Source organism: Rhinolophus sinicus, linkage group LG01, assembly GCF_036562045.2.
Source record: "Rhinolophus sinicus isolate RSC01 linkage group LG01, ASM3656204v1, whole genome shotgun sequence".
In the NCBI taxonomy this organism is placed as follows: domain Eukaryota; kingdom Metazoa; phylum Chordata; class Mammalia; order Chiroptera; family Rhinolophidae; genus Rhinolophus; species Rhinolophus sinicus.
The window spans coordinates 170,262,234-170,281,952 of NC_133751.1; the positions used below are offsets into that span (position 1 = coordinate 170,262,234).

At 33.6% G+C, this 19,719-nt stretch overlaps 1 protein-coding gene across 1 annotated transcript in view; it reads right to left on the minus strand.

Annotated features, from left to right (window-relative positions):
• Positions 1-2,764: 2,764 nt before the first annotated feature.
• COL5A2 (collagen type V alpha 2 chain) overlaps positions 2,765-19,719 on the minus strand; it is a 134,367-nt gene continuing 117,412 nt past the window's right edge. Inside the window, exons 44-54 of the mRNA XM_019740756.2 lie at positions 19,578-19,685; positions 17,722-17,775; positions 15,655-15,762; positions 15,073-15,126; positions 12,885-12,992; positions 11,938-11,991; positions 10,833-10,940; positions 8,469-8,760; positions 6,850-7,037; positions 4,817-5,056; positions 2,765-4,138 (exon numbers count right to left, since the gene is read on the minus strand). Coding sequence (XP_019596315.1) covers positions 3,992-4,138; positions 4,817-5,056; positions 6,850-7,037; positions 8,469-8,760; positions 10,833-10,940; positions 11,938-11,991; positions 12,885-12,992; positions 15,073-15,126; positions 15,655-15,762; positions 17,722-17,775; positions 19,578-19,685 — 1,461 coding nt within the window. The 3' untranslated portion in view covers positions 2,765-3,991. The remainder of the gene's footprint in view (positions 4,139-4,816; positions 5,057-6,849; positions 7,038-8,468; positions 8,761-10,832; positions 10,941-11,937; positions 11,992-12,884; positions 12,993-15,072; positions 15,127-15,654; positions 15,763-17,721; positions 17,776-19,577; positions 19,686-19,719) is intronic.

The following is a 19,719-nucleotide window of genomic DNA, read 5'->3' on the forward strand; positions in this document are numbered from 1 at the left end:
CTGACACTAATCAAATAATCACACAACTATATAAAGCATCATAATTTATGAGAAATAAAAGTACAGGGTGCCAAAAAGATTGGTAAGAGGGGACATTAACCTCGGTGGTAGTGAAGGGTGAGGAGTCTAGGAAGGATTTTTTGAGATGTAGCATTGAGCAGAGCTTTAACCGATAAGTACAAGTAAACTGGGCAAAAAGAATACATCCACAAATGGCCTTTGACAGGATAGGCAATCTAGCTTTTAGGAAATGGACAGAAGTGTATTGCATGTGGAGCAGAGAATAAGAGTCATAGTGGGAAAATTAAGCATGAAAAGTAAGCAGGGATCAGGTCCTGCCAGAGCTTAAGGATTTTTGTCTATATCCCAGAATATACTACTGAAGCTTTCAAAGGTGTGTGTGAGTGTGTGTGTGTGTGTGTGTGTGTGTGTGTGTGTGTGTGTATGTGTGTGTGTGTCTTGTGTTGGGTAGGGAAGTGAGGTGACATATTCAGATTTATATTTCTAATTGACTGCTCTGGCTCTTGTGGGAAGAATGGATTAGAAGAGAGGAAGAATGGATGTCTGAAAGCCTGTCAGAAGGCTATTGAAGGAGCCCAGGTGAGAAATAATGATAATATGCACTCGGAGAGTGGCGGTGGAGATGGGAAGAAGAGTATGGCTTTAACGAACACTTAGGAGGCAAAACTGAAACTACTTAGCAATGCCAGGACTGGCATGATAAGGGAAAGAGAAGTGATGAGAATGACTCCCAGGTTTCTGGCCTGCCTAACTGGATAGATGATGAGGCTATTGCTTGAGCTAGAGAACACAGAACATGTAACAGCTTTGAGAGAGAAACATCAGAATTTTTTTTTTTTTAACACACTAAGCTACAAGTACCTCGGCAACCCAATGAAAATGTTGAGATAAACATTTATATATGCATTTCTTGAGCTCCAAGGAGAATCTGGGCTGCAGGTATGCTTGGAGCTATTGACATATAGATAGTAATTAAAGCCGTGGGCATGGGTAAGAGGCAAGGATGAGAAACTACTGAGTGTGAAAAGAGTGAGAAGGTAAAGAGAAAAAGACTGATTCCTGGGGAATGCTGACACTTAAATATTGAATAAATGATGCATTGATAAGGAGGCTGAGAAGAAAAGCTGCTCTTGGGTAAGCTAGTCATTTGGATTAAAAAAATAATAATAAAAATCAACTTACCAGCCTGCTCCATGCTCCATAGGCTTTCGGGTTTTATTGAAGCATCATTGTCTTCGTTTGCTGCCATTGGGCCTCAGCCCCAAAAGTTGCTGTTAAGAGATTCTTCTTACTCTCTCTCGAAATCTTCATAATTTCAAAGAAAAAAATAATCATGAGATGCTATTTATTCATGCTGGGATAGGGACTGTCAGTGCGGAGTTCCAATCATTTTTCCCCCGATATTTTTGCACTTGCTTTCTGCCACATAACACCATTCTCTGAGACAGGATATTATCTATAAATTCCTTGACTCTCTTTTCAATTTGGAATAAATTATATTGAATCTGGCTGAAATTTGCCATATTTTGTGTTATGAATTTGGGACTTTTACAGCATTGTTTGTGTTTTCTTTGCCAGTTTTCTTCTTTTCTGTTAATTTGAGGAATTTTCATTTGAATTTTTAAATAAATTAGTAATAAATGCATGTCACCATCCTCCCCAGATGTAGATTATTTCACTTTCGATCATGTGGAGTTTGAGGTGTCTGTTAGACATTGAGGTGACGAAGTCTACTAGTCTAAAGGGACCTATAGATCTAGAACTCAGGCAAGAAATTTAAGGGCTTTTGAAATTTTCCGAGGCAGGCTTTTATTTGTAACATTCTGGAGCTCTAATAAGAACTAATATTTCTACAGTTAGAGATTATTAGTGTTTTTTACTTAAGAGACTCACCACATATTTCTGGCTCACCTACCTGAATTTGTACAACCTATTTAGGTTGGACTTGAAGGAAGTTTTAAAACAAACAAAACTCATAAATGTCTTTAGGTATATAAATATTGAAATTCAAGATGTAGAGCTCAAATAATAACCAATTTGTGTAAAAATAAGGTTGTTAAATAAATACTGAAATAAAACTCTGAAAACATTTAAGCTAAATTCATATGTGATATATTACGAGACAGGTTTTATCATCGCAATTTATTCAACCATGGAAAATCAGTTGTTTATCTCTTTTAATCAGTAATACTACCCTGAGTTTTTTAAGAGCATAGACAGTGATAATTAGTGTCATGTTACCTTCATGAGTGATGTTGCAAGTTGATTTTTGTATATAAACCAGTATATAAACGATAGAAGATAATTGTTGTTTTATCTTTTAAACAAATGGAGAACAAAAAGATACCACAACACCTTGCTTTTCACTATTGGAAATAAAATAGATCTAATATGTTCAAAGGAATTCCACAAAACAAAAGCCATTGACATGACAAAAGCGTGCATTTAATTCGATGCTTTGCAGAGATACATGACTAAAGTTGTATGCATGGCTTGTCCTTTGGGAAGGTCCCAGCTATTTAGTTTTAAAGAAAAAATAAAAATGGAGCCAACAAATGCAATTAAGGCAAAAAACCCAAAAACCTTGACACACAAGGGGCCCTACATGTTCTGATCTAAGAAATGTGCAGCTATTACAAAATATTCCAGATACAGTATGACAGATGAACAGTGAAAAACCCACTGGAACAATGCTCCTTCTTTCAGAAACGGGCAAGTCTAACAGTTATGCTTTCACAAATGGTATTGATGAAATCATCTTTATTTTTAAAGAATTTTAAAGAAGGAATTTTAGCACCATCATTAAAGGAAAAATAATAATACATTTTAGCCCTGCCTATCTCCAGTCTTGGAATAATAACAAAAGCATAGCACCTTTTAGTATCTAAAATATAAACAAGTATAGTAAGTCCATCCCAGCTTCTCGAGATGAGGTAGCTCATGCTAAGAAATGTTGGGTCATGTTTCCTATGAGAGGCCAAATGTCCTATTTCTAATCATCACATTTGATTAGAGTCAGTTCCACAACTCTAAGTTCCTAAATCTTTTTCTTCATTATAGGCTTCAGGATGATGAGATTGTGCATGTGGAAGACTCTCAACTTTGGGTCCTGGACATATGTTTATAAAGTTGTATGTGTAAAATTTTTGCATTTAATGTCTTCTTAAACAAGAAAGTGCAAATGTACTCAATGGTATAATCATGTAACTTCTATCTATATTGATAAACTGAGTCAAGAGGGAAAGATATCTTTAAATTTCAATGAGAAAAATGTCTAAACTTACCACCCTTTATAAAATCTAACATCACTTTGTTTTCAAGAAATTCCATTGAATATATATTATTTAGAATTCCATTTAAGACAGTGAGAAATTATTTTTTTCAAGATTCTCTTTAAAGAGTATCTGTGATAGTTATACAATATCAAGACATGCATGAGGGTTTCAATCACAAAGATAAACATTTTGATTTCATTTTTAATTGATAATCTGGGAACGAGAAGTCACAAAAGGGCACTACTTTCTATATTTCAAATTGCAGCCAAGTGAAATAAACATGTGGTGTGGATTTATATACCCCACTCTTTAAGCTACCTGCCAGGAAGAAAAATTTTCTCATCAATACTCAGCAACTTTGTCATTACATTGAAATAAATTGAAGAAAACGAAAATTCATTTATTCAATCAGTTTACTTTTTTAAAGGTGGTCATTGTCATTGGTCATCATCTTAAACCTAAACTGCTGTACTGAAAAATATTTTAAATCAATTGAAACTTGAGGATTGTAAGTAAAATAAATATTATGAAGGATAAGGAGGCCAGGCACTTAAGACCATATATACAATGCTGATTCAGAATCAGCCATTACTTCAAGAGTCTCAGGATCAGCTTCAAACAGTCAAAGTTCTTGTGAATGGTGGTGGTCATTGATGGTGAGGGTGTTGCTCATTGTCGATGTATCTTGGCTTGCTTTACACAAAACAAACTGGACCAATCTCGATGCCAAATTCTTGGTCTGTGCTGCCAACATCCACAGGGGCAAGATCTATGATGGGCAAGCGTGCCACATTTTGTGTTCTATATTCAAAGATGGTCTTGCCTACATTTCCATTTCGTTTCTGGAATTAAATTGTGCAATGGGTTAATACTATATACAAATTATTCCAAAGATGTTAGACAGCAATGTCCAAGCCAATTTTTATGACGTGAAATCAGTAATTTTTAGAGCACCACATAAGAGCACGGCTAACAAAGTGAGGTCCTGGCAAGACTGGCAGGCATTTCTTTCCAGCTGTAAATTGAAGAAATGCCCTTTGCTCTTTTGCAACTTCCCAGGTGGGCACTCACAACATAAATTATGAAAGCCTTTTTGCTTTTCTCAAATGAAATTATAATTTATCATTAAATATTTTCTTTTTATATCTAGAGATTCACGTGGGAAACATACAAATCAATGAAAAATATAAGGTATCTCAGATTGACTATACATTTTAGAATCAAGGAACTTTAAGCATGAAACTGAGATTAAATAAATTAATTAACTTGCAGGAGAGCCAAAGTGAATTTTCAGAAGAGCTGGATTGTATCCCAAAGATCCAGTCCTTTCTTTATTGATTGTATTAAAACCTCTACCTTGCTTCATATATTAACACACATTCAAGTTTACCCTAAAGAACAACTATGGACAAACTGTAGTGGTTAAATAGGGTAAAATTGCCCCCACCTCTATTGCCATAACAGTATTTTTAACAATTTTTTATTTCTTTAGTCAAATCAATATGATCAAAAGTACTTACAGAGCAAGTGTCTTGAAGAACTATGTATCTGAATCTAACATTTCCCTCTGCTTTGATTTCTAAGTCATTTGATCCTTTGAGAACCACAGCTTTCTTGAGGTTCTTGGCTTGATCATCCATGTATCCTACACTGTTTTTACAGATGTAAGTAATGTTCTGGGAGGCTTCTTTTGATAAAAGGCGCAAGAAGGTCATTTGAGTAATGGCTGCGTTAGGTGACTGGTGGTCTCCATAAGCAAACTAGAAAAACAGAAAGAGTCTTTGTTATAAACAAAACTGAAGGGTTTCAAAGTAGTGTGTGTGTGTGTGTGTGTGTGTGTGTGTGTGTGTGTGTGTGTTGATTTTAGACAAATCAATTTTGGAGAGTATTACTTTTATTCTTTCCTATAACAAGATATTCTACCTATAGATACAAAAATATCTTAACATTTTTTTTTGAATATTCACAAATAAAAACCTCTGTCCTTATTACCCCAAACAAAGGTGAAGAAACCATTGATAATCACAACTCACCAGAGGAATTTTAAGTAATTTTAAATCTGCTTCTTCATTTCTTTAAAAAACTCTTGAATATTACTTTTTAGAAGTTATATACTTGAGCACTTTCTTGGATATTTAATCATATATCAAAAATAGCTCATTGTTTTTATTGCTAATTATAATAAGAATTATAACTTAACTATTTGTATAAAATATTTTTTTAACCCAACTGTTATATACTTGTAGGAAATATGAATTATATGTTTTTCATTAGCTAACAAAAACAATCAAAAATAATTTCCTAGAGGCTCTTTCCTACTCATCTTCTATTATGAGCTTTATTCTCAATTCTCATTTTTTAGCTTTACATAATATTACATTAACTGAATTACATTTCAATTGAGTATATTTAAATTTATAAATTCTCTGTTCATTAAATAATGGTAAATTCTAATATGTCTTGCACACACCAATAATATCCTTACATCATATTTATTATGTACATGAGTTCTGAGGAAAGATCTGGAGCACAGGTGAGAAGAAAATTTCAGTTAGGCTGCCAAAGAGATCCAGAATAAAATACTCAATATTGAAATAGGAAGTCGCAAGGCTGGTTGAGAACCTAAGTAATGGGCTATAAAAGAAACATAGGGCCGCCAGATGGCTCAATTGGTTAGAGCACAAGCTCTCAACAACAAAGTTGTGGTTTCAAGTCCCCATGGGATGGTGGGCGGCATCCCCTGCAACTAAAGATTGGAAAAACGGCAACTGGACTTGCAGCTGAGCTACGCCCTCCACAACTAGACTGAGGGACAATGACTTGGAGCTGATGGGCCCTGGAGAAACACACTGTTCTCAAATATTCCCCAATAAAAATTTTTAAAAAAGAAAAAAAAAAGGAAACATAGAAGAGACTGGATTCAGAAAAGTACTAATAGAATTCACGTAATTATAAAAATGCATTAAGTTTAAATAATACTACAAAGTTTACAAAGTGATTCAATTATACAAGTACTATTTTAGTAATTATCTAATATTTATTTATAACTTATCATGTACTAGATACAACAGTAAGCACTTTATATTCACACGGAGACTGTGAGATAAATATTATCATCTTCACTTTAAAATGAAAAAACAGGCTCCGAAAGGTGAAGTGACTTCCTAAGGTCCCAAAGTCAGTAAGAGATCCAGATACAAGTCACCTAGTTCTCCTGACTCTAAATACAATTTCTGTCTTTCAACTGTGGCGAGATCCCTTCAGGTATCATCCACAGTCAGTGTGACATGCATGAAAGGTACTAATGTTAAAAATAATTACTTTTCCAGATTCCATCAATGGAAAAATTATCATTCAAAATTTATGTTAATTTAATTCATAGTAAAACTTTGTTTACGCAATGACATTGCAACTAATGAGAACATATGACTTTAAAATAAACATGGTAAAATAAAACTGGTCAAAAAATAATAGCATAGTCCTAAATAAATACTAAAACATAATAAATAATGAAAAGCAAAAAATACAATATTAAGTGAGCATATTCAGTTACCTGAGAGCCTCTATTCATATCAAGACCATACCAAACAGGTTTATGGTCGGGAGATTTGCTGGCCCACCAGGTTTTACGTGGTATGCTGGATGGGTTTGCTGAAATACATGTTTCTCCTGTTTCCATGTTGCAGTAAACTTTGATTGCATCTTCAACAGATCCCTGGTTAGGATCAATCCAGTACTCACCTATTTCCCAAAATAAAAACATTTGCTAAATAAGGTGAATTTCAAACCTGATGATGAGTCTCTAAATTAATTAACAGAGGATTTGAAAACATGAACTCATGGTTTAAGGACTCTTTTAAGGGAGAGTATCACAGTTAAGGAATTATTCTGCAGAAAAGGAAAAGTAACTGTTATGAATTTGGGTCCTTTCTACATGCCAAGCACTGTAGTACATGCCACCATGTACTTAAGTCTCAAATCATGCATATTAAGGAAGTGTCATTATCTCCAGTTTACAGTTGAGAAAACTATAACAAAAAGAGATCATCCACAGTGATTAAGTGGTTTTGCCAACATGGATGTGTTCTTTTTAAATTTTTAAAGCCAATATTTTAAAGCAAATTATAATTGGAATGTAATAAATAATGTATTGTCAAAACTATGAATAAAGTAAGTATATGAGTGGAACTACAATTAGAAGGCTATGAATTATCTCACTGGCAAGTTTGTACATGGTGCTGGACATATAGTCAAATAAATATACAAACAAATATATATTTGCACATATATCTATGTATATGTATTTGTGCATATATGTATATTATACATACATGTATATTATACATACATGTGTTTTTCATACATTACATATATATATATATATATATATATATATATATATATATATATGAAACACTGCATTTTAAAAGAAATGAAGGCCCAGTGGTGGGATGCATAGAGTTGAGAATCAAGTTGCCTGGCCTTCAAAGATAATTTTAACTATTTCTGTCAATGTCATTTCAAAGTTAATTGAAGCTGTTAAGCATTTCATAGCTCATTCCTATGGCCTAGAAGCCCTCTTTTCCAGATGTTATTAATCAAAATGATAGAATAATGCAGACGTTAAGCATGATCTAGGACAAAAAGACAATTTAATTCCAAAATACTTTAGAACAGCACTATAACATAATCCTGCCAGCAGAGATTTCTAAAGTGATATTCGTAGAACATTAAATTACATGAAAGGTATTCTATATTCAAATAAATTTGGGAACTATAACAAACTTTATTCCACTTTTGATGATCCAATCATGTATGTTAGCATATTAAATCCAAATTAGTCATGTAGGTAAATAAATGTTAACCTTGCTTAAGCAAGTGTTTTCTACATTATATCACCACAAAATCACCAATATTTCAAGACTTCTGGATGGAAATGAAACTCCCACCATGAAACTGGATCATTATTAGGATATGTCTTCTCTTATAGTACTTATCATCTCACTGTGTAATTTTTCATGCCATTGACTGTCCCCTCCACCAAACCACAAATTCTGTGACACGTTTACCACTTTATCTCTTGTGTGTATCACTAAATATTTTTGGAATGCAGTTGAGAAAAACACAGTCAAAAACAATCGGCGCTGCTTAAATAGGCAGCTGTCTGCTCACCGCTTTCCTTTGAAGAATGGCAAAGCTTTAAGTCATCACAAGTCCGGGCTGGGTGCTTTTTAGAGCCATCAGGGCTGCGCATGGTTTCAATCTGACTACTGAGTGACTTCAGGGTAGCATGGACCCCAGGGTCAGTTTTGTTTTTGTCATCAGGGGCCGCCTGGTCTTCAGTAAACTCTGGAAGTGGATCTGACATGCTCTCATCATAGTGTCCCATGATATCTCCAAGAGCAGCTGTAAGGTGTCCGGGGGGACCCGGAGGGCCAGGGGGGCCAGGCTCACCAGGAGGACCCTAAGTTTTTAAAAATTGGAAACACAGTTAACACATTTTTTTGGTTTTGTTTATCTATTGGACAAAAGATACCAACGGGACTTGGTGTGTAGGGAGTTATAATGCAACACCCCACTTTGATGGCACTGAGAGATCTGTGACTCATGCCCTCTTTTAACTAGATGGTTCTGGCCTGCCAACCTGTAGCATTCCAAGGATGAGAATTGAAGCAGAACTGTTTTTCAGGCAACGTATCTGCAAGTTAGCATCTGAGATACATAAAGATCAAAGCACAAAATATTTGCTCTGATGTTTACCTTGAAGATGCAATATATTTTATGTTAAAAATATGTACATATGTATATTAATTTGCAAACGTTTTTGGGCAAGGCACAGTTAAAATGTTTTAAAAGGATTTATGGACAGAGGCTGAAGGGGGAAACACAGAGGAGTTGTGGGTACTAGTTCTGTAAGACTATACGTCAATACCAAGGAAATACTGTTTCCCCGAAAATAAGACCTAGCCGGACAATCAGCTCTAATGCATCTTTTGGAGCAAAAATTAATATAAGACCTGGTATTATATTATATTATATTATATTATATTATATTATATTATATTATCCTGGTCTTATAGTAAAATAAGACTGGGTCTTATATTAATTTTTGCTGCAAAAGATGCATTAGAGCTAATGGTCCGGCTAGGTCTTATTTTTGGGAAAACATGGTATACACACAAGAAACACCCATAAGACAATGTCCCCCTTTTTCCAAATAAGGAGGAAAGCACAGGAAGTCTTTTGATGTGTATGAATTAGTGTATAGATCAAAATTCTCTGTATTAAACAAAATTGAAGAACATCTCTGTAGTCTTCTAAGTAACAAAAATAAAGAGCTCTCTTACTTTTTTGCCAAACAAGAATTATTAAAGTAAAAGGGAGCTAGCACAGAAAGTGGCAGCAGCTAGCTAGTGGATCCTCATTATCAATTTCCTTCTACGTTTCCAAAGGAAGAGCTCAGCAACTTGAGAGAATCAGCCAACAATGTGAGGATATGTGTGGTCCACTTCGCAGGTGGGGAGTACAGCCCTAGCCATCAGAAGCTGCAGTTCTAACACTGGCTCTGCCACTTGGCTCTGGACAAGTTGCTTCAACGTTGAGAGCCAAAATGTCCTCACCCTCTAGAGACTGTTAAATCTGTTTTATTTTTTAAGGTTATATCATGATTACATGTACTACTTTATACCAATCTCAGGGGAAGAGGATATTTTTTCTATCATGGACCACTGAACCATAAAATAGTCAATCAAGAGCCACATACATCAGAAGAATTATAATTTTGTAGTTGTTGTCATTCACAGAGAAATAAATAAATAGGAAATATTCCTCTTGACCATAGGAAATGTGAAGTTATTTGATCCATATAATAAATATTTGGTGTAAGAGTATTGCCTGTAAGGGTCAGAGACAGAATAAAGAGGGAAAGGTAAATAAGATCAAAGAGGAAGAAACACCAGAGAGAGAAGCATAAATTCGTACACACATGCACACATGTACATGGCAGATATATGAGGATTTTTCCCAAAGACCTGAGAAGCCAGAGTCTAATACAATTTATAGCTTTACATAATCCTCAAATAGATACAATTGGAATTTTTCATGAAAATCTGTAATTGAAATCCTTTCTGAATGTCATTTTCAAAAGAGAAAAACTTTAATTTTATACTCTTTCCAGGATTTTCACGAATGACTACATTTATCACATCTCACCTTTAGTATATTGCCATTTAAAGCAAAGCAATATTTTCATAAGTTGCATTATAAATAAAATCATAAATTGCTATTTGCCCTCATTGGTATCCCATGAAATCAAGGTCAAGGTAGTTTGGACTCTGATTTTATATATTTTGAATAATCTGTATTACAATATAGGAAATAGTTATTTGTACAGACAAGCTCTTGCGTGACTTTCAGGTTTGTTTTCAGAGTTCCTTCAATTTCTTGTCTGTCATGCTACACAGATATTCCTTGGAAAGAATCCAAGTTATGAGAACCAACAGAGTTAATCTGCATGCAAATCCCTGTGATTTTTACCTCAGGTCCTGCTTCTCCAACACTGCCCCGCACACCAGGAGGCCCAATAGGCCCAAGGGGACCAGCGTTTCCTTCTTTACCTGAAGGACCAACTGGGCCTGGAGGACCCTACAAGAAACAAAAACTATATTTTAGATGCTATGAGAAAACTTTTACAATGACTTTCTCTAAGCAACGAACTATTCCTCATGGAACTATCAGTGGTTTCTCAGGTTCAGATTCTTGATGACTAATAAATGGGGTTCTGGCACTTTCTACTGTTTACTATTTCATCACACATAAATTCTCTATCGTTCATGCATGGTAAAAGACCAGTAACAGTTAAAAGCTTTTATGGACTAGTCATCTACTTTTTTCAGTAGGAGCTGTTTCATCAAATCTTATGCATTGCATACTTAATTAAAAATTCAATTAATTGAGATTAAGAAAATCACAGCTGAAGAGTTTTATATAAGTATAAATTAAATTTGTGTGTTTATACCCCGGAATCTATCATATCCAGCAATTTTAATACAACTGCTCTCAAATTTATGATTTGTTTATACTATATTTAGACATAGCAAAATTCTTTCTAATGACTTTCCTAAATAATTATGTCTGCCAATTGTCTTATTACATTAATAACCTATTAGAGGTAGAATTAATAATGCACAATTTCTAAGAGCTTCAAATATTGCTTTCATTTTACGATTTGCTTCCAAAGTAGCCTTAGGCAAACTACTTCTGAGGACGTAAAGGAAAAAATATAACCAGCTTCAGAATATTAGCTGCAGTCTCCACATCATAGTGGGTCCTATTATATCATCTCAAGGAGTGAGAGTTTAATGGAAATTTCAATGAACACAGAGTAAGAAAATGAAGCCACTGATGAGTATATTCACCCTAGGTAAGATATTTTAATGTGGGGCCACAAAGTAAAATGTCATATTTCAGGATATTTCTACTTAAGGTAATTGCTGAATGGTTTGTCTCATACATTTGCTGCCAGCTGTAAAGAACCTGGGCAATTTCAGCTTCAATCCATGAAAATGATACTCAAGCACAGCAGTATATCTCTCAAAACATTATGATTTACATCTGCAACTTGTTAAGTTTTATTACTTACTCTTGGGCCAAATGGTCCAGGGATTCCAGCACTGCCTTGTTCACCATTTGGACCCTAAGGAGAAAAAAAAAAATTTTTTAACATTACCAAAATATTTACATCTTATATTTTGCCAGTCTCAGCTTTTCAAAATGTGCTGTCATTGACATTAGCAACATAAACTACTGTCATAAAATCATCTATCTCTTCATGAGTTGACCAATACTAAAGACAACTGTAAGAATGATGATGCATCTATCCTTTTGTTTCTTTTCTACAACATTACAACTAATATTTGGGCAATTATATTGGGCAACTGGGTAATTAATTATTCATCGATATTCTTTAAAATGAAAATAAGATGCAAAAATCCATCAATTTTAGAGACAAATAAAGAACAAAATAAACAAACAAACAAAAGAGAAACAAACTCATCGATACAGAGAACATTTTGATGGTTGCCAGATGGGAGAGGGGGTTGGGAATGGGTGAAAAAGGGGAAGGGATTAAGAAGTATAAATTGGTTGTTACAAAGTCATGGAGATGTAGGGTATAACATAAGGACTATAGTCAATAATATTGTAATAACTATGTATTGTGTCATATTGGTACTAGATTTGTTGGGGTGATAGATAAAAGGGGGTCGGGGGCAGGGTGTAAAAGGTGAAGGGAGCAAGTAAGTACAAACTAATAGTTACAAAATAGTCATGGGGGTGTAAAGTAAAGCATAGGGAATATGGTAATAACTATATGTAGTGCCAGGTGAGTACTAGCCTAGCTGGGGGATCACTTCTTAAATTATATATATATATATATATATATATATATATATATACATATATATATATATATATATATATATATATATATATATATATATACATATATGTATATATATATATATATATATATATAATTTATTTTCACATGGAGGGCAAATAAAAATAATACTTAAAGAAATTACTTACAGGAGGTCCAGGAAGACCTTGAAGACCAGTGAAGCCTCTGTGACCCTTCTGACCTCGGTCACCTCGGTCTCCATGATCACCTTTGTCACCACGAGGTCCTTGGGGTCCCTAGAAATAGGATCATGGCATGGATATTGCCTGTTGAGACTACAATTTGCTACAATTTTACCTTTTGAATACTACAATTTTGAATACTGTGTTTTATACAAAGTAACATATTTACTTACCTAAATAGAATTAGACCTAGGAATTTTTGTTTATTTTTTCTCAAGGAATGAAGGTGATCACTACAAACATAGGCTATATATATAAAAGCTTTCCTAAAGATTTCATTTTTTAAATGTTTATCCTACATTCATACTAGAATGAGGTATTTTAAAGTTTGATCCAGCCTATCTGAAACATTTTCCAAAGACCATATTTCACATATTTGGCTGATATTGTTATACAAAAATATTGCCACTATATATAGATTTTTTTAAATTAAAATATCAGTTTTTATTTACTTAAGTTACCTTTAAAAATGAAATGATTATTAAATTTTCATACACAGATAAACTAACTGGACATTACAGCTGGGACTATATTAAATAATTGACCATTTTTGAAAGTTGCTAAGAGAGTAGACCTTAAAAGCTATCACAAGAAAATAAAATTTGCAGCTATGTGAGATGATGGATGTTAATTAAACTTATCATGGTAATAATTTCACAATACCTACATATATCTAATTATGCTGTACACCTTTAACTAGCACAGGTTATATGTCAATTATATCTAAATAAAACTAGGGGAAAATAATAATGGGCAAAAATTTGAGCAAATGAAAGAGGAATATCATCATTAAGCCACTCTCCTCTACAAAAATACAAAGGAACTGTTATCTTCACATTTGTAATATCTGTACCCAAACCTATCAATCCTGATTCTGAAAAAACTAAAGAAAAAACAGTAACTAAGAATATTTTTATGGGATAGAAGCTACATCAAGAAAAGAGATGAACATTATCTGATTATTTTGATCAGTCTCAGGCTTCTTTCTTTTTTTATAATTTTAAGTCTTGGGGAATAAAAGAAGTTCCGGGGGCCAGTGCTTTACAGTAAACTGGCAAGCGGCTGTGATCACTTCTACAATCTCTGCTATAACACATAGGCAACTTTTCTCTCCATCTGACTTCGGAGAATATTATCAAATAGATAGTCTGTCTGGTTAATTTTTCCCTTACAATTTTTTTTTCTTCTTGTTTTGTTTGGTTCTCTCTATCTCTCTTTTTTTTTAATTTGAATATCCTAATTGTCAAACAGTATGGGGATCTTTTTATAATTAAAACAAGACGGTATCTCAGTAACTTTTCATATTTTATATAAAAATGTAAATTTAAATACTAAAATCAGCCTGAATGTTTCTATAATGTTAGAGAGGTTCTTTTATTGACCCCAAACTTCATAACTGAAAATAACTGAACCAGAAAGCACCTATTTAAATTATTAAATAAAATTCATTTAATCATGGAAAACAAAGCCACATTGTTTTTGTAACTGGTTAAAAAACCATTCACTTGACATGCTGTGTAACTATGAAATCTTCTTCAGTCAAACTCAGACCAAAACTGAGAATTATTATTTAATAATAGGCCGTGATTTTAAGGCTGTAATTGTTCTTCATGAATCTACTAGATATTGATTTATATAATGGGTGTGAAAGGAACATGACCTATTAGACGGCCTATGAGAGATGATTCGTTCACAGTGAAATGTCTATATAATAACTGTGGAAAACAACAGAACATGAACAGGGTAGTCTAGTTGAAAATAAAACATAATACTGGAATAGCACTTTTCAAGTTTACAAGGAGCTTTTTTTTTCCTCTCACAAAAGCCCATTTTCCTATGTGATTTTTAGAAAATCTCTGAGAGAAGGCTACTATTATTCCCATGATTTGGGGAGAACAGTGTGATTCTAAAAGTCTTCATATTATTTGAAAGCATTCATATTTAAATTCAGAGTAGCAGTATAATAATTATAAAAACAAATATGAACTCCTGGGTATTATTTTAAATTAATATTTTTGTCCAAAGCTCAAGAAATTTGGTAATTTTCATTTATGAATCTTAAATTTTACTTTTTCTGTGGGAGTATATTTTATGTAAGAAGGCATATATTTTTAAAGAAAAACAAAGAACTTACAGGTAAGCCACGTTTCCCGGCTCGACCAGGTGGTCCTATAGGACCCCGTGAACCCTAGAAGAAATTTTCACAAAATTGATATGTAAAAAATATACATGTGCTATATAGATACAGAATTCAAAAAATATGTATTTGTACTTGGAGACTCATATGTATATATATGTGTATCTATATATATTCTTATGATTAATTGATTAATATCAGGCTAATGTCCCTAGGTATAAGAATGTGCTCACTATGACTCCAGTAACACTTCTATAACAAATTTTATTAATTGACTTCACTGAAGATCACCTTAATTGATTATGGTAAGATATCACTTGCTTAAATTTACTATGACTTCCTATAAATCACAACATTTTTAGCTGATGAAAGTCAAAGCATCAGAATTTTTGAATACCTTTTAGAAATCAAACATTTTCCTCTAAGACTAACACAAAATTAACTCATAATTGACTTTATCATTCTTTGTTGAGAGTCCTTATTCAAGTGCACATGGATGATTGCATGCATGCACATATGTAGCTCATAATACAGAATATTGATGCATATGACTGTCAGTGTGAAACTGACTCTCCTTACCGGATCTCCTCTCTGTCCTGCATCTCCTGGAGAACCAACAGGGCCGGGAGTTCCAGGGGCACCCTGAGAGCCAGGCAGACCAGCAGGCCCGGGGTCTCCACGATCACCCTGACAAGAATAACCATGATATTATTTTTTTAATATTTATCCTAAAACAGTGGTATTAAGTCTGCTCATGCTATTCATCATAAAAAGTACCTTTTTAAAAGCTTATTTTTATTTAAATATCACTTAAATATGTTTTCTTTATTTACTTATTAATAAATCAAAAAGAATAAGATTATTTCTGAAAAGAATAAGATTATTTCTCTCCAATTTGACTTTATCCCTCCCCTCACTCTGCTCTATGACTCCATTAGTTAAGATTGCCGGAGTGATCACATCCAGAATTCAGTATGTTTCTTAGACCAGCAGTCTTCACACTGGGGTATCAGTACACTTAGGATAAACAAATACTTGTCAAAGACTGTGAAAACAGAGAAAATTTTAAGAAAAACGTTTTCTAGATTTTCAATTCCTCATGTGTTCTTTTAGAAAACTGATCTGGAGCATCTTTCCCACCTTCTTCTTAAATTATTACCTGTTTCCCATTTTATGAAAGAAAAGCAGACATCATACCATCTGCCATCCATTTTATAATGGTGCAATGCCCCATGGAGTAAACACTTCTGGCACGAAACTAAGAGACTTTTCCAGAATGCAATTCCCTTGAGAATAAACCAAAGAGGCATTTGGAAAAAAAATAGGCTGCCTGTATTTTATCCAGATGATCCAATTATGCTAAGGCTCCAACTCTTGTCTCCTTAAGAAGTCAGAAGTGAGATGATTGTCATATGAACATGGATTAACATAATTAATGGAGTCACATCTTTGTTTCCTAACAGAAATTATCTTATTTGATGAATTAATTTGGTAACCAGGATAAATTTGGTCAATAAGGTTAGCGAATAGACACATAATACATTGAATAAACTAAACTGGCAACTCCAAAATTTTGAAAGAAAAATATTGAAAGCACATGAACATTTAGAAATTACAAAGAATTACTTCCTTTGCAACTATTTAAACATATGATTAAACTAAAATGTGATGACAACCTAAAATGCATATAGGGGTTCAGAGATATTCAAAATTATATCAAGGAGTACATCAGCAAAATCTTTGAAGACTTAAAACACTAAACAATATACTGACCAAGGGAAAAATCCATGGTAGATGGGGAGGAGTTACCCTAAGATTCCTCAAAACTCTTTCTTCCTGTTTCTTTGAATATCTACGAGATACCTTAAACATGCGATTTAAAACACAAATGCTAGATGGTGTAAGTATTAATCATATTTAGAGTATTTGAAAACTGAGTTTCAGAAAATGTGTTCAAGATCACATAGATGGTTACTTAAGGAATCAAGATTCCAATCCAGGTATGTCTGGCTTCAAAGTCTGTTTTGCTACATGATGGGCTCTTAGAGTGGAAAGAGCTGTTACATCATAGTAGACCTTGGAGCAGGGGTTATTTTTGCCTTTCCTAGACTGATATGTAGTCTGAGACAACTGTGTAACTGCTGATGGGGATTGAAGCTTCAGAGAAAGTTGAGGATATTTTCAGTTCTGTACGTGTCTAATTTAAAAATGCATCATGAAATATACAATATTCAGAAAGCCACATGGTTTATTTTCTCAAGGGGCATTCACTTTAGGTGGTGAGTAGAAAAATTTAGATGTCACACAGCTCTATTTCTGCTCCCATACATTTGTGAATGAGTTTGAAATTTATACTTCATATGTATCCTCATTTATAGCCTTCATGTAGCACCTAATATGAAACCAATTTGCTTTCCTGCTCTTAACAAAAAACGCCATCTTACTTTGCTGTGTATTTAAATGTCATTTCATTTACAAAATCTACCAAAATTATGACATTTTTTTTAAAAAGTTTCCTCTGTCACAAAAATCAGGGCTGTATGTATTCAAACCATGAGAAGCAAGGTAGATTTTTTACTCTTTAGTACTACAAAAATTTCAAATTGACATTACTCCCAATTTTTTAATCAATGAAATTGCCCTTACGCGTTCTCCAACAGCACCATCCCGTCCTGGAGTACCATCATTACCAGCCGGACCCTACAGAGAATCATATTTGAAAAACAAATTAACTGAGTAATAAAAAAATCTCATTCCAATTGCCAGAAAAATTATAATATGTTTACACCTCCCTTCTAAAAACTATAATTAGCATTTGTGGAAATATCAGTAAAAGAAAGGCTGATCTGCCATCTTTTCTATTACTTTGAATTGCTTATAAAAATTAATATATTGTTACTTAATATAAAGTTTTTCTATTTTTTATTCTTTTAAATGGAAAACACCCTCAAATCCTTTGAAATAAATATCAGCAATTACATTTGTGATATTTTATGTTTTGTTTGTATTACTTGTGAATGGTTTCTCTCACGTTTCTCTCTTAAGCTTATCCAAATAATATCCTTTAAGTTTTGAAATACAATGACTGTGTTTAGATGATATAAAATTACTTTTTAAAATATGTTGCCTTCCGTCCCTATTTTATTTTGATTTTTTTTTTCAGAACTATGTTTTTACCATTTAATGAAAAAATTGCTTTGAAAGGCGTTGATTGCTTCTTTCAAGAAAATGCGACATTAACTGTTTGGTGATTTATTCATTACAGCACTGAACACTGGAGATTCCAACCTACAATTTCTCAAATCACCTTTCAAATACTGATTTCCTCTCAAAAGAGCCTAAGTAAATGTGACATCTATAATATTACTTTATAGTGATATTTAGGTAAAATTATCTCCACTTTGCCCTTTTCACAAGTTGTAATAGTTCTATTAATCCTATCACCATAAAACTTGGCAATTTTGACAAATATGCCATTAACAGAATGAAATAATAACAAGAGAAAAGACGAATGGATTTGTCTTGTCATGTTCAAAACAATTTGGCAACAACCTAAATCAGCTAAAATACTTGGTTCCAGACTAGATGAAGGTCAGTGCAAAGACACCCATCTTATTACCATTTCTTTTATTTAAAGATTTAAAAAATGTATAGCTAACATACAGTATTATATTATTTTCAGGTGTACATCATAGTGATTCAACATTTATATACCTCAAGAAGAGCTCACCATAAGTCCAGTAACCATATGATAACATACCACGCTATCACTATATTATTGACTATATTCCCCATGCTGTACGTTACATCCCCCATGCTGTATATTACATCCCCATGAATTATTTGTTTTATATCTGGAAATTTGAACCTCTTATTCCCCTTCACCTTTTTTCCCTTTTTAAAATTTTTCAATTATAGTTCACCTTCAATTATATTTTATATTAATTTCAGATATACCAGCATAGTGATTAGACATTTATATAGTTTAAGAAGTGATCCCCTGACTAGCCTACTACCCACTGGGAACTTTACATAGTTATTACAATATTATTGACTATATTCCTTATGCCTTACTTTACATCCCCATGACTATTTTGTAACTACCAATTTGTACTTCTTAAAGCCTTCACCTTTTTCATCCTGCCCGCTGACTCCCCTCCCATCTATCACCCCGATAAATCTACTACCCATCAGACACCATAGATAGTTATTACAACATTATTGCCTATATTCCTTATGCTAGACACTACATTCCCATGACCACTTTGTAACAACAATTTGTTTTTCTTAATCCCTTCCCGTTTTTCCTTATATCATCATTTAGTCAATTCTCTAGGGAAGTAGAATACATCAAATAACATCACTAAGAAACTTCCTCAGGTAAAAGGTACCATCAACTTCTACACTTCTAAATTGATTTCTACATAAAAAAAAAAAAAAAAAAAAATGTCCCCATGACACACAGATAACAAGAGGAGAGTTACTTTCACTGCAGTACTCACTTCAGGTCCAGGTTCCCCTACAGGGCCATTTGAGCCGGGGGGTCCCACGGGTCCAGGTGGCCCTTTATCTCCTGGTGCACCAGTTGCTCCTACTTTTCCTGGCGTGCCCTGGAACAAAGTATAAACGTGTCGACCACTTCTG